At 37.7% G+C, this 22,319-nt stretch overlaps 1 protein-coding gene across 1 annotated transcript in view; it reads left to right on the top strand.

Annotated features, from left to right (window-relative positions):
- Nucleotides 1–17,495, top strand: part of ORC5 (origin recognition complex subunit 5) — an 83,622-nt gene extending 66,127 nt beyond the window's left edge. The window contains exons 13-14 of the mRNA XM_004090184.1: nt 6,875–6,987; nt 16,943–17,495. Of these exons, the coding sequence (XP_004090232.1) occupies nt 6,875–6,987; nt 16,943–16,988 (159 nt within the window). The 3' untranslated portion in view covers nt 16,989–17,495. The remainder of the gene's footprint in view (nt 1–6,874; nt 6,988–16,942) is intronic.
- Nucleotides 17,496–22,319: the final 4,824 nt, after the last annotated feature.

Raw genomic sequence — 22,319 nt, 5'->3', positions numbered from 1 at the left:
GAAAAATAGAAAGGGTTGAAGTTAACATACTTAGCAATAGAAGATTGTGTTCACTCTTTACTATGTATCTTCCCATTCATTAAAATTTCAGGCCTACTGTCATTATAGATTTCTACCTGTTTCCAAACTGGGAAGGCTATTGAATTTGTCTTGTGTTGGGTTTTAGCAATACTTACTCTCCCCTGAAGACTCCTGGATCCCTTGGCTGTCCATCCTGTTCTGTGTCTCTTCTCTTTATAGTAAACGTCTCAAACAATTAATCTTGTAAGAGATATGAGCTCAGGGCCTGCATTTTATCATTATTAAGTGAACCTTTCTTTAAACCTCATTTCATGTCTGTTTTGTCTGATGTTTAACATATTTTCATCATTGTTCTTTTTATTAGAATTTGTGTGACATATCTCAATTTTGTCCTTGATCTTTAACTTTCACATCTGCTTCCATTTTATATGTATCTCTTTTAAACAAAATGCAGTTTGATTATTTTTCAGTCTTTTTATTTTATTTGAAGCATTTTGTTTACTTTTAATACAATTGCTAATATAATTTTGTTTCTATTATCTTGTTTATGCCATTTGATTTACCTGATTTTTTTTCTCCCATTCTGTAGATTGCCTTGTCATTTTATTGGTTGTTTCCTTTGCTGTGAAGAAGCTGTTGAGTTTGATGTAGTCGCATTTGTTTATTTTTTATTTTTTTTTCTTTTTTTTTTTTTTTTTTTTTTTTATTATACTTTAGGGTTTTAGGGTACATGTGCACAATGTGCAGGTTTGTTACATATGTATCCATGTGCCATGTTCATTTCCTGCACCCATTAACTCGTCATTTAGCATTAGGTGTATCTCCTAATGCTGTCCCTCCCCCCTCCCCCCACCCCACAACAGTCCCCGGAGTGTGATGTTCCCCTTCCTGTGTCCATGAGTTCTCATTGTTCAATTCCCACCTATGAGAGAGAACATGCGGTGTTTGGTTTTTTGTCCTTGTGATAGTTTACTGAGAATGATGTTTTCCAGTTTCATCCATGTCCCTACAAAGGACACGAACTCATCATTTTTTATGGCTGCATAGTATTCCATGGTGTGTATGTGCCACATTTTCTTAATCCAGTCTATCGTTGTTGGACATTTGGGTTGGTTCCAACTCTTTGCTATTGTGAATAGTGCCGCAATAAACATACGTGTGCATGTGTCTTTATAGCAGCATGATTTATAGTCCTTTGGGTATATACCCAGTAATGGGATGGCTGGGTCAAATGGTATTTCTAGTTCTAGATCCCTGAGGAATCGCCACACTGACTTCCACAATGGTTGAACTAGTTTACAGTCCCACCAACAGTGTAAAAGTGTTCCTATTTCTCCACATCCTCTCCAGCACCTGTTGCTTTTGTTTCCTGTGCTTTTGGCAGCCTATCCAAAAAAATCATTGCCAAAACTAATATCAGGGAGTTTTTTTCCCTATGTTTACTGTTAGGAATTTTATTGTTTCATGTCTTACATTTAAGTCGTTAGTCCATTTGAATTAATTTTTGTGTATGGTGTAAGATAAGAGTTCAGTTTTATTTTTTGTGCATGTGGATATCCAATATTTCCAGTTCCGTTTATTGAAGAGACTATCCTTTTCCCATTGTGTATTTTTGGTACCTTTGTCAAAGATTAGTTGACCTTATATGTGTGGTTTTATCTGGACTTTGTTCTGTTCTGTGGATCTTTGTGTCTGTTTTTAATGCCATTACCATACTGTTTTGATTACTATAGTTTTGTACTAAAAATATACTTTGAAATCAGGAATTGTGATACCTCCAGCTGTGAAAAATGCCATTGGAATTTTGATGGGGATTGCATTGAATCTGTAGATTGCATTGGGTAGTATGGACATTTTAATAATAATAATTCTTCCAGTCCTTGAACACAGGTATCTTTTCACTTATTTGTGTCTTCTTGAGTTTCTTTCATCAGTGTTTTATAGTTGTTAGTGTATAAATAATTCACCTTCTTAATTAAGTTTATTCTTACATGTTTTATTCTTTTTGATGCTGTTGTAAATGAGATTTTTTAAAATTTCCTTTTTTGATAGTTCATTGTAAGTGTATAGACACATTTGTTGATTTTTGTATTCTGCAACTTTACTGAAAGCATGTATTAGTTCTAACAGTTTTTTGGTGCTCATTTATAGTTATAAATATTTAGAACATCCCTGTGTGACTGAAAGATTATTACGATGATTTTTAGTTTTGAAAATTGACGTCCACATTGTTTAACTGACTAGTCTGAAGTCTACTGCTAGCAAGTGGCATAAGATAGATCTTACTAACTTTAAATGTTTTTTTCTTTTAAACTATGTTCTCTGTCTTCCGAAATCAGAAGATTAAGTATGGAATCTGAATGGGCCCAGTGGTGAGAGTGGGAATGAGATAACTGGATGATCCTAATACCTTAAGTGACAGCCAGACAGCTCCACCTCTACGGTGGATACCAACTTGTAGCATATACCAGATTTCTAAGTTAATGGGCAAACAGTCCTGTATCTTAGTGCTAGAGGCATACTGCTGGGTTTATTCTGTTGAATGCTCCCTTTATGACTATTTTGCAGTTCATCCTAATTCTTTTAGCACACACTCTTTTCAGGCAAGAGTATAATACATCTGTTAGATGTGCACTCTCTTAGCTGTGATCACAGCTTATGCATGCTTTTTAAAAGTTTTGGAGTTGGAGTTAGGAGATTTAAGTCCTAGTCAAGTGAGTTTCTGGAATCATCCAGGCATTACCACTTTGAGCAAGTTACTAAACATCTTAGTTTTAATGTTGGTTAAATTAACAATTTGAATCTAGCAATCTTCTAATGCAGAGGTCAGCAAACCTTTTCAGTAAAGGGATACATAGTAAATATTTTAGACTTTGCAGGCTAAAAGGCAAAATGTAGGATATTATGTAGATACCTTAATAAGTAAGAGAAAAAACTCTTGTTATGCCCTACCTCATTTGCCTGGGGTAAGTCATCCCACATGGTGGGCATGCTTTGTGCTCTGTTATCATCAGCTGGAGACATTCTTGGAATAAAGCAAGAAGGGGCCTGGTGGGCAGAACAGGCAGGGTGGCCACCATGGTCATTTTCACTCCGTCACAGTGACACCCAGGTTCTCGTGCACCCTTCTTTCCTCCCAGAGAACCTAGCTGCCTCAACAAATTTCAGAGGAGTGCTAGTATGCAGATCACATTCTGTGATCCCCCAAAAACAAAACAAAAAACTGGAAAAAGTCTGTAAGTTGCAAATAAAGGAGGACTTCCAAAATAGCAGGAGAGCCAAAAAAGAAATCAAAATGGACATTCGAATTAAAAGGACTATAGAACTACTTACAAGGTAGTAAAAGTAAAAAGATAAGAAAATATAATTACAACAAAAGGTAAGAAAGGAATGAGAAAAAGGAAAGGAGGGACAAATAGGTCAATATAACAGTAGAAAGAAAAATTTTAGAAAATCATTAGATATATTAAAAACAAATGGAGTCTATGGTCCTAATGAAAGGTAAAAGTTGTCTGACTATAAAAACAAAATCCCACTATATGTTATTTACATGAGAACTGTTTTAAATTGAGAAAACATGAACCTTGAAAGTAGAATCATGAAAAGTAAATAAGAAAAAGGCAGAGCACATAAAGGAATGCTAATATAGCTATGTTAAGATTAGAAAAAAATACATCATAAGCTAAGACATTACTGAAGAATAAAAGGGTTATTATAATTTAAAAGGTTTGTCAACAAAACATAATTTTAAATCTGTATGTACGTTACCTAGTAACATAGCTTAAAAACTACAAAGCAGAAAGATTCTATGATAAGGAAAGAATTTTAATACCTCTCTCAGTTTTGATCAGGCAGATTTTAAAAATGGTGTATATAAGATTTAACAATACAAATAATGTCTTTGTTACATATGTGTCTTGTGTAATAGACATATATGTAACAAAGCAGTAGACATGTAACAAAGAACATAACAGTTGCAAAATACATATTCTTTTCAACACACACACAGAATATTTATAAAAGATATTTCAAGGTGTAACCTAATTATTGATACTGAATTAGAAATTAAAGTCTTAGCCTTTTGAATACAGAGCTTTGTATTTTGATGTATTAATATAAATTGCTTTTCCAGTTGAAATAATATTTCATATTTACTGGATATAGGATTTTCTCTACATAAGATACTCTATATGAGATATTTATTATCTGTTCACCCTTTAATTTGTTAGTACAGTAATAGACTGAATACTGCATGACAATTTTCCCTTTAAAATGGTAATGGGAAATGTAATATAGTAAGATGATCATGGTTTCTTGAACTCTTGCCAAGCCAGTAGATCTGGAATATGGAGAAAGTTACTTAAGATCTCTAAGGCTCATCTATAAAAAATAGTATAATAATGTCCACCTTGTGGACATGAGGGTAATGAGGAATAACATGAGATAATGTGTGTAGAGTACTTAATACCAAACAAATTACTACTGCTGTCAGTGTTTTTATTATTCATAGGATGTTTACTTAGCATCTGTAAAGTGTTAGTCCCAAATTAAGTGAGCATTTTAATTCCTAAGACATATGATTAGGTATTACAGATAGTTTAACTTAAAACTCTTATTCATATTGCCACTGAGCAGTTACAGGTAACTAAGTCTCCAAATTTTATCTTACTGCCGTTGCTGACTCTTTTTCCTGCTGGCTTATGGGAGACAAAAATAAGAAATTAGAGAAGACAATGGGTGCTCAAAGAATTTCAGCTCTTGGATCAGCTTCCTTTCTTAGATTTCAGAGAACTTAATATTTTAGTTGGCCTTATGAATGTTAAGTGATTTTGTACTTTGATTTTGACCTATCGAAATACACTTTTGCTTTCACTAATAATCCTTCTGGTGTCTTCCTGAGTACATGATCAGCAATAAGTTTTAAAGCAGTGGTTGGGTGCAGTGGCTCACGCCTGTAATCCCAACACTTTGGGAGGCGAGGCAGGTGCATTACTTGAGCCCTGGAGCTCAAGAGCAGCCTGGGCAACATGGCAAAACCCCATGTCTACAAAAAATACAAAAAATTAGCTGGGTGTGGTGGCATGTGCCTATAGTACCAGCTACTCAGGAGGCTGCTGTCGGAGGATCACCTGAGTCTAAGTCTGGGGAGGTTGAGGCTGCAGTGAGCCCTGATTTCGCCACTGCAATCCAGCGTGGATAATGAAGTGAGACCCTGCCTCAGAAAAAAAAAAAAAAAAAAAGAAAAGAAAAGAAAGAAAGAAAGTTTTAAACCAAGACTAAGCCCAGGTCTGAAGGATGTATTTCTTATCTCTCATCTAACCAGCTACCCAACTCTTAAAAAGGCCTAAATCCATATTATAATTGTTTTATACCCAAAGGAGTATAGATTTTGTTTCATGAGTTATTTAGATAGAAGTTCTGTAAAATTTTTAGAGAAGGAATGTGCTTTATTTGCAGCTTTTAAAGGTTTAGCGGTCATGTGTCTGAGTCACTAATGAAACAAAGCTGTCTCTAGTTGAGTTCTTAAGGGCTGATTGTTTGAATCAGTTGTTAAACTAGGACTCTTGGTTGGGCTGAGTGCAGTGACTCACACCAGTAATCCCAGTGAAACAGGAAAAGTTCCCTTGTCCCCCTTACAGGGGTAGTGGTTCACTTCTTCAGTGTCCCGCTGCTCAAACCTCTAATGGGAGCATGCAGACGGGCAGGTTGTGGGGCTCCAACTCCACGGCAACATCTAGGGATGAATGCTCACAGCTCCTGAAGCCCCAGTGGGCGTGTGTTACAGTGTGCTCTTTTAGTTTTGCCATCTGTACGTGGCTTGTGTTAGCTCAGTTAGACCCCTCTGCCTTATCGGAAGGAGAGAGGGCTTTCTGTATCCTGAGTTGTTGCCTTGCTGTACTGAAAAATCAGATCAAATGTGGGCTTGGAGAATGAGTGCAAGGTTTTATTGAATAGTGGAAGTAGCTCTCAGCAGATGGATGGAGAGCCCGAAGGGGGATGGAGTGGGAAGGTGGTTTTCCCCTGAAGTCTAGCCACTCTTGGCCAAACTCCGTGTCGTCCCACCATAGATGGCCTGCTGGCATCTGCTGGTGTCTGCCAGCATGTTCCTCTCGATGTCCAGCCGCTTGTGTGTTCTTCTGCTGGTGTATTCCTCTTAATGTCCAGCTGCTTGTATCTCTACCGGCTAGGGTCTCAGGGTTTTTATAGGCACAGGGTGGGGGCGTGGCGGCCACGGTGGTCTTGGAAAATGTAACAAGTAGGCATAAAAACTGAAATGCCAGCCCTTACCTAGGTCTGTGGGCACAGACTTGCGGTGGAGCACTAGTCAGGGACCACTCCCTTCCCTGCCCAGCACTTCCCTGCCCCCCTTCCTGTATCACCCACCCTTTGGGAGGCCAAGGCGGGAGAATCACAAAGCCAGGAGTTCAGGACCAGCCTGGACAACACAGTGAGACCCTATCTCTACAAAACAATAGAAAATTGTGTTTTTTTATAGGCACATTTAAAAAATGTACCTGTAGTCCCAGCCACTTGGGAAGACTGAGTTGAGAGGACCACTTGAGCCCAGGAATTTGAAACTCCAATGAACTGTGATCAAGCCATGGCACTGTAGCCTGGGTAACAGAGCAAGACCATACCTCTTAAGAAAAAAAAAAAGAAAAACTAGGACTCTGACAGCTAGTCCTAGTTGTCAGACTAGAAAACATATGTACAAATGTGTGTTTACAGATTGCAACGTAGTCATTTTCTTTGCAGACAGTTATGTATCTTTATCAGACTATAAGATGTTTCAGAAACAAAAGTATTACATAATGTTATTAAAACAGTTTCTTATAAAAATGTTCTCTTTTAGATTACCTCTCTAGTGACCCTTCAGCTGTTAACCCTGGTTGGCCATGATGATCAGCTTGATGGACCAAAATACAAATGCACAGTGTCTCTAGACTTCATCAGAGCTATTGCAAGGTAAAATGTCTTGAATTATGTAAATGATATACTAAATATAAAAATTAGTGTTTTCCTAATGTGGTGTCATTAGTCATGACATTTAAACATGAAAAAATCATCTATTTAAGTGCCAAGAGTGAATAAGCTGTACTATAGAATGAACCTTCTCAAATTTACAAATGACGTAAAATTGGGAGAAATAGCTAATATGTTAGAGGACAAAAATCAAGATTCTGAAAGACTTTAATACGCTGGAATAAATGATCCCATAGTAGCAAGGTAAAATTTAATGACAGTTGGCTACAGAAAACTCTCTTGTATTGAAATAAGATGGGAGAGAGCTGGCTTAAGTCCTAAACTTTTTAGCTGACTACAAGGCTTTAAAAATCCTGACTTAGGTAACACTGATAGAAATATAGTGTCTAGGTCAGGGGACATAATCATTCTACTGTGTTGTCACAGCCAGATCAAATCTAGTGTGCTTTGCTGTGTTTAGAGTTTTCAGAGAGACAAATGGATACATGCTGAAGGGGCACGAGGAGAGTGGTAGAATGAGGAATTGTGTCACATCCCTGACTGAAGGACAGAGTGTGAGAGAAAAGCCTTAGGAAGGACATGTGAACTGTCTTAAGTATTTCAGGGACTGTCATGTGCAAAATGAACGACGCTAATTCTGAGTAATTCTAGAGTGTTAGAAGTTCTGCGGAAGAAAGTACATTTGTCAAAATGAAAGCTGTCTAAAAATACAAGTTTCCTTACAAAGAGGTGTACTTAGTGTTATGGAAAATGTTCAGACCATTTATATGAATAAGTGACTTCATCATACGGTTGCAGTGGATAACAATCTGTCAGGACTGTAATGGAAGAGGTGATGAGTGTGTAGACTGGCAGGGTGAACAGGGCAATCCATAGACAGTGTGTTCCTAATGTTTTTCAATATGAAGATTCCATTTTAGCACCCTTGAAAAATGAGTCATTAAAGTATTTACATATATTGCAAAATTAACAGTATTTAGGCATGAGACATTATTTTATTCAGCCTAAAACAGTGCTTGATATCAGTATAGATTTGCAAATCTCCTCTAATGATTAATTTTACAGCTTCTTAAGGTTCTGAAGTCCATAGGTTGGCAGCTTCTCCCTGAAGTCTCTTCTGAATTAAAAATGCGCTGAAAAATAAATAAATAATAAATTAATGAATGAATGGCCAGGTGCAGTAGCTCACACCTGTAATCCCAACAGTTTGGGAGACTGAGGTGGGAGGATTGCTTGAGGCCAGAAATTCAAGATGAGCCTGGGCAACGCAGTGAGACCGCCATCTCTATAATAAATGTTTTTAAGTTCTATGATAATATGATGCAGGTATTTACCACATTTTTGTGGCATATAGGCTGTAAAACATGAATTCAAGGGTTTTAATGTTTCATTTTAATAAAACCAGGCAAACTTTTATACAGAGAAAATTGAGCAGAAACTTATTTTTCAGTGTGTTAAGTATGATCACAAAGCAATTACTTCCTTTTAAAAAACAATTATATTGGAACTTCTGTATCTAAGAGCCTCTATCCAAGGCATAAATTTGAGGTGAAACCTATTCATTTCAGGGATTTTATTACTCTGAATGTGTTAGGTTGTGCCCCAACATAATCATGTGCAAAACAGAAGTTTGTGGGTTCCTAATATAGTGAATTTCCATTGAATCCAACTTAATTTGACGTTACTTAGTGCAGAGCATCACAGTGATGGAAGTTAAACACATCCAGAGACATGCACTTTCATTTACCACCTCAGAAGGAAGCAAGAACTTTAGACCTGGAATCTTGACATAGAACTTGGGGACTCTGTAACTTTCTTTTGTTTTCTTTACTGTTCCCTACTTCCCATGGGCAATATCCATAGAATAAGCACCCGCTCCTCCCCACACCTGCCCTCTTCCATTCTCTCATCCCCGTGTTTTGTACTTCTTTTCTGCTGACTTTACCTTTCATTCTTTCCCTCCCTCCCATGTGCCTTACTCTACTCCTAATAGTCTTCCTCATTGCCTTAGCTAAAACCTGGTTCCTTCTTTGGGATGCTGCTTCCCCTGGACTTATCTCTAGTTGTAGCTATGTATTTTCTCAAACCCTAATCCCTCAGGGTTGGAGGTCATTTTGGTGCCATCCTTCTTGTTGCCACTTGCAGACTGTTACTGCCCCCAACTTCTTATAAAAATGTGGACTTCCTTGAGACTCATGCAATCTGGCTCTATTTCCCTATTCTCCTTAAGACTGATTTTTGTCTCTTCAGCCATTCCACCTCATGTATTGAGATAATAGGGCACTTGGTATCCAGACTTCTTTTCTACCTAAATTTTTTTTTTTTTTTTTTTTTTTTTTTTTTTTTTTTTTTGAGATGGAATGTCTTGCTCTGTCCCCCAGGCTGGAGTACAGTGGTGTGATCTTGGCTTACTGCAACTTCTGCCTCCTGGGTTCAAGCGATTCTCCTGCTTCAGCCTCCCATGTGGCTGGGATCACAGGCACACACCACCACACCTGGCTAATTTTTAGCAGAGACAGAGTTTCACCATGTTGGCCGTGCTGGTCTTGAGCTGCTGACCTCAAGTTGATCTGCCTGCATCGGCCTCCCAAAGTGCTGAGATTACAGGCGTGAGCCACCGCACCCAGCCTCCACCTAAATTCTTGACTCTGTTTAAACCACAAATTCTAATGCCTGGGTTCATTCTGTTCAGTCTTCACTCTGTTTCACAGAACAAGGTTGAAAGCATCAATTGAGAATTGAGCTACCTGTGTTATTGTCCATCTTCTCTTTCTTTCCTTTTTCAGCAGGTTGGGGTTCCTCTTCCTAAGGTGGATTCTTCTACCTATGCTCTGAATTCCATCTCCTCCACTTTCCCAGAACCTTTGTTAGTCTTGGCTGTTTGTCCTTTCAGTGGCACCTAACACTGTTGGCTACTCTGTCTTTCTTAAAACTCTCTTCTCTTAGACATGATTCCATAGTATTCTGGTTTTCCTCTTTATTCTTTGGTTGTTTTTACTAACAAAGGCTATCTTTACCACCTGACCTTTAAATATACCTGTTCCTTTAGGCTTGGCCCTAGGCTCTTTTCTCTTATTACATTTTTTTTCCCTAGGCAACTTGAGCCACACCTGTGACTTGAACAATCATCTGTGTATTAATAATGCCCCTATTTTTAAAGACCAGACCTATTTTTTATAATATTCTTGACCTTTATTGCTATTTCCCAGCTATATTAATACATTTCCAAAACTGAACTTAGGAATTCTAACCTCTGCTTCAACCCACCAACAAAAAGTGAAATATCTGGCTTTCCTCCAATGTTTCTTATTTCCGTAATAAGCACTGCAGTCTGCTGTGTTGCCCAGGCCTGAAATTTGAGAGTCCTTCTTGGCATCTCTCTCTCCCCCACTCCTAATATTCCACCATTAGTCCTATTAAGCTTACAAAGCCCCTCTTATTTGTCTCAATTTAATTTACTTGTTATCATGATACTTTTACCACTCTAGATCAAGCCACCATCATCTCTTCTCTAACAGTCTAATTGATCTTCTGTCTACTCTTATCCTCTTATAATTTATTATCCACGCTGTAGCCAGAATGATTTTATAAAAATTTAATGTCATCCTACTCCTTAAAAATATTCAATAGTTTCCCATAGCTCTTGGGATAAATAACAGAATCTTTTAAATAACTTACAAGGCCCAAATGATCTGGCCCCTACCTGTGCCTAGCCCCATCTAGCACATACACCTTCTTTCCTCGGTATCTGAACTTTAACCACTTCTTTCCATTTTTTATATTCACCATTCTGCTTCCCATCCTTGTATATACAGCATTTTCCAGCTTCTTTTCTCCTTCACCTAGCTAACTGCTACATAACCTTTAGATTTCAGTTTAAATGTCTGCTCCTTAAAGACGCCTTCTCACAAATAGCACAACCACCATCATCACCCCCCATACCACACACACACACACACACACACAATTTGGAAGTTCCCATTTTGTTCTTCATTATACGTAACAAGTTTTACTTAAATAATTGAGTAATTAGAGTTCATCTTTCTTTCTAGAATACAAGCTCATATCATAAGCTCAAAGCAGACTCTGTTTATGTCTATCACTGCCTTATCCTCAAACCTAGCACAGTGCTTTAAACTTAGAATGTGCTAAATAAATATTGCATGTTTTCCTATAGTGATGAGCAGTAAAAATTCAGATGAAGGGGAACCATATGAATTTGTTTTTGGGGACAGCAAGAAGGGAGCTCAGAGATAGTCTCATTCCAAATCAAGGCTTGATGGGAGAGGAAGTCCCAAGGATAGTTACCAAAGAAAAGGAAGGTTGGCGTCATTCCAGACACCTGTGGCAGAGAACAAATGAGATAATAGGGATCACAGGATATAACCTAAATGTCTAAAATGGCAGTCAATCAATAGCATCATGTATTTTTATACAGTTATTGAAAATCACACTTTTGAAGGATAGTAACATGGGAAAATAACTCATGATGTAAGCTTAAGTGCATATAACAGTTCATATAAAGCTGTATACACAAGAAAACTAGGAAACTATAAGGGAAGGGAGTAATGGTCAAAAGTCAGTTGTCACCAAGAAATCAAGCAGAATTCTCTGATTTACTGATAAAGCAGTCATTTGTAGCTTTATCCAGAACACTTTCAGTGGTATGATGAAGTAGAAGTCATATTGTAGTATTTATGAGAAAGTAGATGTAGCAAAGAGAGATAATGTTTTTCATTCATTTATTTAACATTTATTGTGTTGCCCATTATAAACAAAACACTGTGGTAGGCTTTGGGGAGATACAGCAACAAGTATAACATAGCTATATCCTATTCTTATTAGCCTGTATTCTAGGATTCATTTATTTACTTATTTATTTGCTATAAAGGAGAAAGAGGATTGTTTTTCTTTTTTCTTTTTTTTTTGAGAGAGAGTCTCACTCTGTCACCCAGGCTGCAGTGCAGTGGCATGATCTCGGCTCACTGCAGCCTCTGCCTCCAAGGTTCAAGTGATTCTCCTGCCTCAGCCTCCCGAGTAGCTGGGATTACAGGCGCGTGCCACAACGCCCAGATAATTTTTGTATGTTTAGTAGAGATGGGGTTTTGCCATATTGGCCAGGCTTGTCTCAAACCCCTGACCTCAGGTGATCCACCCACCTCGGCCTCCCAAAGTGCTAGGTTTACAGGCATCAGCCACTGTGTCTGGCCAAGAGAGAGGATTATAACTGCTAAAGGGGTTGTATGGTTGAGAGAGGGTTATTATTTATTTTTTAAAGATTTGAGCATATTTAAATGCTGATAGGAAAGAACAGTTAGAGAAGGAGAGTTAATGATACAAAAGGGAGAAGGATTAACTTAAAGCACACAATTACTGAAATGTTATATAAGCATGGGATTTAGAATTTGAGTTGCAAGAGCCCTAGATGAGAGAGCGGAATCCTCCTGCGTTATAACAAGAGAAAATGATGGATTCTGATGGAGCTGAATTTGGAGGTTTGGTGGCAAAAAGCTGAAGGAGTTCTCATCTGATGACTTCTATTTTCTCTGAGAAGGAGGAGACAAAATTGAGACTAAGGGCAGAAATAGCAGTTTAGAGAAATTTGGAACATTTGAAATAGCTGCCATGGGGAATGGAAGAAACTGTTGAAAGGAAAGCAGTTTGTTGGGAGTGTTGAGGTTTTTGACCTTGAATTTACAATGGCACCAATCTGTGAGACTTATGATCTTCTCCAACACAAATCCATGTGCTAGAGACTGGGACAGCAAAGAATTATAATTGAAATCACATCGTACTGGGGTTTTGCCAGGTAAGTTCAATGGATTCCAGCAAGTAACCACTTGACCTGATGAATCATGGAGTATAAGCTAGGAAGGGCAGGAAGGAAGTAAAGCCAGTCGGGGGCTAATAGTTCAGTGCCTAGCACACAGATACTCAGTTAATGTTTGTAGATCAGGAAAAAATGAAGGCATTTGTGAACTGATTGTCCCAACATGTTCCAGAAAGCAAAAAAGGGAGAAAGTGGGGATCATAAGGTAGAATGTCTGAATTTATTTCTTTAGAAGTAGAGCATTTCTGAGTGTGATTATGAGAGTGGAAAAGGTTATTGGAGGTAAGAAAGAGAAATATATAGTGAAATCACTAGGCTGACGCAGGTCTTGGGTTGGAAAGGAAGACTGAACTGTATGCTAAATTACTCAGTGACTAAGGGATGGCAACAAAGAGGATGGGGATGGTGAGCAGAATGGTCTTAATCTCAGAGTAGCAGAGCTTTTTGCACAGGACACCAGCCCCAAGTGACAGAACTGTCCAGGGGTACAGTAGAGAGTTAAACATTCATTGGAAGGAGCTGAAGAAAAGACTGTGTCCTTTGAGGGGAGCCTAGTTTCAGTTAAGCCTGGAAGGGGAAAATAACCATTCCTTGAAGAGATAGAGGATATAGAGACTACAGTGGAAAGGTTTAGACAGAGAAGCTGTAGGAAGCTGATTCTAGAAAGGGAACATAGAATTTGGAGATAGAGTATGGGAGAAGGCAGACAACAGATGACTGAGAAGCTTACTAAATATTGTTCTTGGATTGTTCTTAATGTGAATGGTAGTTACACATTTTCAATTGTTTTCCTTCCACAGTCAGTAGGAAGACACTATAAGATAAATAGAGGTTACAACTTAAAGTTGTATGGTTGCAAGTTGTCAGAAAAAAAAATTAAAACCTCAAACTCAAACTGCCCACAAAAGTAAAAGGAAACAAAATAGTATCCTAAAAGAAAGAAAAAGTATTTTAATGAATCAACAAAATGAAATAAAAGGATAAAGGCAAAATTAAATCCTTAAATATATGCCATACAATTAACTTGTATTAACGTATTCTAAATTCTGATTTAAGAATTACTCCTAGGAAAATTGCCACCACACTATTTGTGTTTACTGTATTTCTTTCCAGCTGGTTACTTTAGAAAATAATTCATTCATGTTCTGTGGGAGAATCTCCCATAGTATATTGAAAGTTATCCCAAAGTTTAAAATTATACTTACATGACTCTAATATGCATCTGTGACCATGGAAAGCCAGGGAACATCCATGCAAATTACACAATTCTCTTGTAAGTTATACCTTTCTTTAAAGAGGATTGTTGGCCAGGCGCGGTGGCTCACGCTTGTAATCCCAGCACTTTGGGAGGCCGAGGCGGGCAGATCACGAGGTCAGGAGATCGAGACCACGATGAAACCCCGTCTCTACTAAAAAATACAAAAAATTAGCCGGGCGTGGTGGCGGGCGCCTGTAGTCCCAGCTACTCGGAGAGGCTGAGGCAGGAGAATGGCGTGAACCCGGGAGGCGGAGCTTGCAGTGAGCCGAGATTGCGCCACTGCACTCCAGCCTGGGCGACAGAGCGAGACTCCGACTCAAAAAAAAAAAGAGGATTGTTTGTCTTCAAGTACTTTAAAGCACAAAGTTATCTTTCGGATGTGTGGCATAGTTGTTTATATTGCCCCTGTGGTTATTCTAACAAATTCTGCCATGTCTTAAAATAATATGTGTGAGATCAATTGGCAAGTTACCTATTTATATTGGGGGTGGAGGAATGGTAGAGATAGTGATATATCTTGGGAAGTAAATGTTTCTTAAAGGAATGATCTTATATTCAATTCCTGATTGATTTTTTTTAAATCTAAAACTCTTCTATGATTCAGTTTGCATGAATGCTTACTACTGACAAAGTACAGAAAGGGAATATAGTGAAAGTTTTATGAACATTTAAGTTGCTTAGTGTTTTTAAGTCACTCCATTCATTCTATTAAGTCTGTTCTGTTATTTGTTTATTGTACAAACTATTCTAATGCTATAGTAACACAAACAGATTTCTCAAAAAATAGAGAAGTCCTACAGACATCGCAATATTTTCATGAATTTGTGCTCTTCTAATACTAGTCCATTAGACAAACATTTCTCTGCAGCCGTCACAACTTATTTGCAATTCTTTCTTCTCCCTTTCTCCCTTAATATTGCTGGTATATCTTCATATTGATCATTTTATATGGCTGTATAATATTTCATCAAATAACATTGTAATTTATGGATTCTGCTAGTATTGGAATTTAAGTTGTTTTAATCTTACCTGCTTCAAAAATTTTGTTTTCACCTAAGTCCAGAAAAAAAAAAAATTGGAAACACAACATTAAGTCCATTTTACCATATTACTTTACATTTATAACCTAAGACCCAAAGTCATTGTGGAGAAATGTGCCTGGAGAGATGTACAAATACCACTTTCCTTTTTTGTCCGTGGTTAAAAGTAGTCTATTATATCCGTTTCCTTTCTGTGGTCCTCTAAATAAGATCTTTTCAATCAGTATCATGATTTTTAAAAAATCATGTGTTGGCTGGGTGCGGTGGCTCACGCCTGTGATCCCAGCACTTTGGGAGGCCAAGGCGGGCAGATGACTTGAGCAGGTCAGGAGTTCAAGACCAGCCTGGCCAACATGGTGAAACTCCATCTCTACTAAAACTACAAAAATTAGCCAGGTGTGTTGGCACATGCCTGTAGCTCCAGCTACTTGAGAGGCTGAGGCAGGAGAATTGCTTGAACCGGGGAGGTGGAGGTTGCAGTGAGCCAAGATCATGCTATTGCACTCCAGCCTGGGCGACAGAGCAAGACTCCATCTCAAAAACAAACAGAAAGAATCATGTGTCAGAAGTACTTCGGTGCCCATAAATTTGGGTGTTTCTAGAGTTGAATGAAAGAAAAACATATAAAATAACTTTATGATTTAATAACCATACTTTTTGCGTCTTTATGCATAAGATTTTTTTAAACTATTTTTAGTTCTTCACTATTGTTTTAGCAGTTTTATACCATTTGGAAAGGCTTAGTAGTCTTCAGAGAGGCACTATTACAATGAAGCAAGTTATTCTTCATCCAACATTAGGTACCACAATAGTCATAGCATCTCTTTTTAGCTATTTTTAAATGTGTTTTCATAAGCAGTATCTATAGTTCCCCATTCCACATTTTAAAAAATATTTGATATGTCAGTCATTTGCTTAGAAACTTTTTTAGAAAGTATATTGCAAAATGATAGACAAAAACATTAATTGATGATGGTTTAATAAATAAGAGCATGCAATTAGTGAATCTTTAAAAGGCTGTTCTCACATGGATGATTATTTTTGTAGAATTGAATACTTAAGGCTTTAATTTTATACTTATTGCTAGATCATTATATCCAATTATTTTGACCATTTATTCAAATAATAAACCTCCAAGTCTGAATATTTATAGTGAAGAATGAGTTTGGTGAAAGGAGAATAATTATATGTCTCTCTCTCTGCTATTTTATTCTGCCTGCCATCAGAGTACAAAAATATACATTCACATCGTCTGTTTGTTGTATCGTATTCTTGGATCATACAGATTTAGTTACAATACACACACAGGTCAGCCAGCATTAAAAGACTGAAAAGAATGAAAACTACAAATGAGGACAGATGAGCTATGCATTATGTAATGACAAAACAGGTGTCTCGGAAGACAAACAATGTTCAGAAGCAAAGAAGATTTAAATACTTTTGAATCTCTAATTACTTTATTCTGGTTATTAGACAAAAAGCAAATAGCTTTCAAATGAAGTCTAAACTTTCTGTAGTACAATTGAAGTACAGAATATTGAATAGCTCTAGCTTCATTTACTTTTTTTTAGAAAGGCAAACTTTGTGTGTGGCAAAAAAAAAAAAAAAAAAAAAAAAAAACTTAAAAAAATTGTGTTCCTAATAACATTTTAAAGAATTAATGTCAGTCCTATCAGGGTGCATTTGATAGCACTATAGGATTTTTAGCGTTAGTTATGAATTATTTTGCATGTTTTGCTGTCCAGAATCATACAAAGCTGAGCAATCTAGGGGTGAGAATGCTAACATATTATCTGTTTTTGTTTTTAGGACGGTGAACTTTGACATAATAAAATACTTGTATGATTTCTTGTGAAAACAAGCTTCAAAGCCATATGGACACTGTGACAATGACTAAGCCAAGCTGTGTTCATCCAACTAGTTAGCTGGCCAAGGAGAGGAGTTCTTTGGCTCTATTGGATTTGTCCAAACAGGTGCTGGCCCAGCATGGAATCTGATGAAAATATTCTGATTGGTCTGGGTGGATGTGAGCAGAAGACTATTTACCAGGGACCCTGGAGTATTTGGAAGCAACGTGTTAATTATAAACAGCAGGGTTTGAGCACAATCTGTTCTACTCTTAATGATGTTATCTTAACACTGAAATTGCCTGAAACCCATTTACTTAGGACTACATTTTGCTCTGTGAACTATCCCCTGCGCTTTGAACGTGCCAGCAGCCCATGTTTATATGCCCATTCTTTTCACTTCCTCTCCACAGGAGCCTCTGCAGTCGCTTGCCAAAGCAGATTTTCCTAAGGCCACTGTTTTAAAAGATCATAGTTGCAAAATATAATAAATACAAGTTCTTTTTAAAATCCAAGCTTGTGTGTATTTATCTTTTCACTTGCTTTTCTCAAAAGGCAAGGTAGTTTGATCAGAAACAGACCAACTTTCCCTCTTTCAGCCTACTTGATAACTATGGTATGCTTGTATAAGGTTTATCTGGTCACTTTCTTAAAATTAGCTACCCAACCCAGTTTTTTTTATCAGTATCATGGTTTTATTTTCTTTCTCTTTTTTAAAATCACTGGCCTTTAAGAGTTCTGCAATAATTTTTTTTCCTGTTATATCACTTGTGAACTTTGGTTTTGATTTTCTTGTCCATATTTTTGAAGTTTTCTTTTAGCATTTGAATGCTTGAAAATTATTTTAAGCAGACTTAAAGTTCTTAATAATAGAACCTAGTGTAATAAATTTCAGTGTTATTTCTTCATTTTTTTTAAGAAAAATTCTCACAATAGGCACTTTTAGTGTAACTATCTGGTTCAAAGAAACCAAGTAGTTATCTACTATTTAGAGGTAATGAGTTAGGGAGAAAAGGAATGGAATTCCTTTCGCCTCCCTACATAAATAAGACAGACTTTCTTGCCCGAAGATTGACATCCACAGCAAGTGATAGAGCATCCCCACTGTAAGTCTCTTGTCCCACAGAAAATGAAGTTTGTGTTTCACAAGATGTTTGGAGATGCCAGGGTCAGGGAAAAGCCATGTGTAGTGTGGATTCTGGCTTAGTTTCCAGCATGTAGAAATCCATGTCATCAAGGTGTAGAAAACAATTTGGGTAGCTGATTGAAGGAAGAGCAACACCGCCTAGGATAGCTTTCAGCCCCTCATATTTTGTTTTGCAGTTGCATGTCTGCTGCGCAGCCTGTCACGGATAAGTGGAACCAGTCTGTATTTTGAGGGAAGAACTCTGGGATATCAGGAGGGGAGAAATTATCAAATAGGAAACTGGAGAGAAGGATGGAAAGGAGGTGAAGTTTCCTATAAGTGACTGTCCATGCATCCTCACAGCTGGTCACCTGTCTCCTGCCCAGTGCATTTCCTCTCCTGTACCGCCTCACCTTGTTACCAGCCCCAGATGTGGCTTCCCAACATAACACTGTAACCAGATTTTCCCTGCCCCTGACTGGGTCATCAGAACTTTCCTGTTGTGTAATTTACTTTCTAATGGCTTGCTAAATGACTCACCAGCTCATTTGATTAATTTATTTAGATGAATACTAACAGAGCTTAATATGGATGTTGGCATTTTAACAAGGGTCATCTGCAAGTGGAATTCTCTAATTGGAAGATATGAATCTCCAATTACAGGAGGGAATCCAATAATGAGAATTATGCTGGCCGGCGGGCCAGAAATTTCTGTTGAGAGGAGGCACTTAAATTATACTCAGCATCTACTCTACCTAGGTGTAAAAGTAATTTAGGTGGTAGCAGAAGAAACTTACTAAGCTGTAGGTTTTTAGACTATACATAGGTGGTCCTCCATTTTACAAATGTCTTCTTTCAATTACCGTGAGCCAGGTATACGTAGGTGGAGACCTTACTCCCTCTTCTCTCTTACTTTCAAGTCATTTTCAAGCCCATTTCAAGCTTTTGTTGATGCAGCAATTCCTTTCAACAACTCTGGAAGGGATTCTGATCTACCAAGCCTCATCTCAGTCATAAAGGGGTCAAAGTCTTGATACCAAGATAGCTGTTGAGACTCCAGGCTCTGAAATCGTTGGATCAAATACCAGCTGTATTGCTACTGGCTGTCTGGCCTTAGGCAAGTTATTTAATGTGTCTATGTGACTGTTCTCACCTGTACAATGGAAAGTAGAATTTACTTCATAGCATTTTTACAGGATTAAATAAATTAATATATCTAAGGCAGTAGTTCTCAACTAGGGAAATTTTGCCCACCAGCAAACATGTAGTAATTTCTGGAGACATTTTTGGTTTTCACAACTGGGTGTGGGGAAGGGTAAAGGCCAGGGATGCTGCTAAATACAGTAGTCCCCGCTTATCCATGATATTGCTTTCCTTGAGTTCAGTTACTGTCTGTCATCCTCAGACTATGGTCTGAAAATGTTAAATGGAAAATACCAGAAATATACAGCTCATAAGTTTTAAACTGCATGCTTTTCTGAGTAGTCTGACGAACTCTCATGCTGTCCCGCCTAGGATGTGAATCATCCCTTTGCCCAGCCTGTCCATGCTGTCCATACCACCTGTCGGAGAGTTGCTTAGTAGTTGTCTAGGTTATCAGATTGACTCTTGCAGTATCTCAGTGCTTGCATTCAAGTAACTCTTATTTTACTTAATAATGGCCCCAAAGTGTAAGAGTAGTAATGCTGGCAATTCGGATATGTCAAAGAGAAGCTGTAAAGTGCTTCCTTTAAGTGAAAAGGTGTAAGTTCTCCATAAGGAAAGAAAAACATCATATGCTGAAGTTGCTAAGAATGTGGTAAGAATGAATTTTCTATCTGTGAAATTGTAAAGAAGAAAGACAATTCATGCTAGTTTTGCTGTTGTACCTCAAACTGCAAGAGTTGTGGCCACAGTGCATAAGTGCTTAGTTAAGATGGAAAAGGCAGAAGATGTGAACCAAAATGTGTTCAAATTATGGTAATCAGGTTCAGGACTGTTAGATGTTTTAGCCATCCACTGGAGGTCTTGGAAATTACTGCCCCTGTGGATAAAGGGGGACTACTGTATACTAAAATTAACATCCCATAACAGAATAATCTGACCCTCAAATATCACTTGTGCAGAGGTTGAGAAACCCTGATCTAAGTAAGGTACCTGGCACAGAGTAATTGTTCGATAAAGCTATTATTATCCTGAAACGTGTATTTGTGGCCTAGAAAGGAGGTAAATGAGAGAGTGTGACATTCTTACTAGAAAGAGGCACATCCCTTTTTTATTGTAATCTTACCTCATACCTAGAAAAATTATTTCTTTTTTAAATTTTGGAGTTACTCAAATGGAAACAATATCTTGGATTTTAATTTTTAGAATTGAAGTGTTGTCTACTAGGTCCCAATCTGTACACAGATTTCACTACTTATTTTTCAATATCCTGTGGGATAGGTCAGAATTATAGCTGAGAATTATCAAATCAGAGAGCAGGTGACTGAGGACTTACATTTTTTCCCTCAAGGTCTACTGGCTGAACAATTAGTGGTATACCTCCAACAGATTGAGTTAACCAACAACTGATTAATGTAATTAAGATGGTCTGGAGCATGAAAAACTCAAGACTGTAAGAAGCCTTCTCAGTCTCTCCAAAGTATGCACCACTCTGCTTATACATTCCAAAGAAAAGTCAGGGACCAAGTCCAGGAATAATGCATCTCCTATCACATTAAGTACTCAATAAGTATCAAAAATAGCAGATGAAACTCAGAAACTGTCTTGTGTAATCAGAGCTGTAATAGTGTCCTCCTTGCTACCCGAATTCTCACACTATTGTGTACCATAGTTGTTTGCATTTTGTGCCTTTAGACATAGGCAGAGGCTTGGATTGGAGTTAATTTGACCAGAGGTTGATATTAGTCAGCTTCATCTCCTACGTTTAGAAAGCTTCATCTACTACAAAGTGTGATGGCCTATCATGTGAATAGTTTAGATAATTTTGCATATAATTTCACTGTGCTGACACACTTTGCTTTCAAAAATGCTTAGTAGAGCTCAACGAAATCTTTCCTATAAAGATAACAACATTTCACTCAAGTTTGTCATTAAATGCCCTGAATACACAGTTAATGTTCATTTTCCAGCAGTGGCACACATTCATGAGACACAGTATGAGAAGTAGAAATTTGGTAGAGCAGAGAAAATTATAATCAATTCATTCATAACTGCATGTTGATGCACAGTAATGATGGGAATTTTAGAAAGCACTCAACTGTTCGAGTAAATAGTCGTAGCTTTGGCATGATGGAAAGAGCCTGGGTTTTAGAGGCATTGGAGATTTGCTTGGGTTTTAGATAAACCGTAATCCATTTCATTTTTCTTTCAAGGAGTTGAGCGTTCGATTTAATGGCAGTTTCCCTAAAAGTGTTTAATTCAACAGATTCTAAATACTAGTTATGTGCCAGGCATTGTGTTCGGTGAATGGGATACATGAGTTATACAGAATGAGAGAGATTTCTGGCCTGGATAATAGGTACTATCAGCATTGGTAGAGTCATTCTCTGAAATAGAAAATCTGAGGGAGGACTAGGTCTGTAGGGGTGGAGAAGATTATGAGTTCAGTTTCCATTAAAGTGCTTGTGAGAAATCCAAGTGGAAATGTGAAACAGGTAGTTGGATCTAAATTGGAGATCAGAGTTGCTGCAAGTATAAATGTAGGCATCATGAGGATAGAGATGGTTATTTGGTGATTTAGAGGTCTTAGTCCTTAAAGTAGTATCCATCACATGGTGAGGGAGAAACCATGTTGAAGTGAATTACGAAAATTTATAGAAAGTGATCATCACCATTGTTCTTCAAGAACTACAAGTTGTATTTTTTTTTCAAATAACAGTTCTCCACTATTCATATAACCCTGATTCTCTTCAGCATGTGAAGTGGCAGTAAGAGACATGGCTAAATCTTATTTAGTATCTAGCTCAGGAAGGAAAAATCAAACCCTCTTAGAGTCTTAGTTCTATGGAGAATGTTAGATCACATGGGCTTTCTATGTGCTCTCTCCACTTCCTCATGGCATGGTGACTAGGTTCGAAGGCCAGCATCCCAAGAGAAACAGCAGATGCTGCATGGCCTTTTCTAACCTAGCCTCAGAAGTCACATAGCATCACTTTTGCACCATTCTGTGTGTTGAGGCAGTGATAAAGGCCTGCCTATACTTAAAAGGAAGGGAATTAGACTCACTTGA

This window comes from Nomascus leucogenys, chromosome 13 (genome assembly GCF_006542625.1).
Source record: "Nomascus leucogenys isolate Asia chromosome 13, Asia_NLE_v1, whole genome shotgun sequence".
NCBI classification, from domain to species: Eukaryota; Metazoa; Chordata; class Mammalia; order Primates; family Hylobatidae; genus Nomascus; species Nomascus leucogenys.
This window is presented reverse-complemented; position numbering and strand designations above follow the sequence as displayed.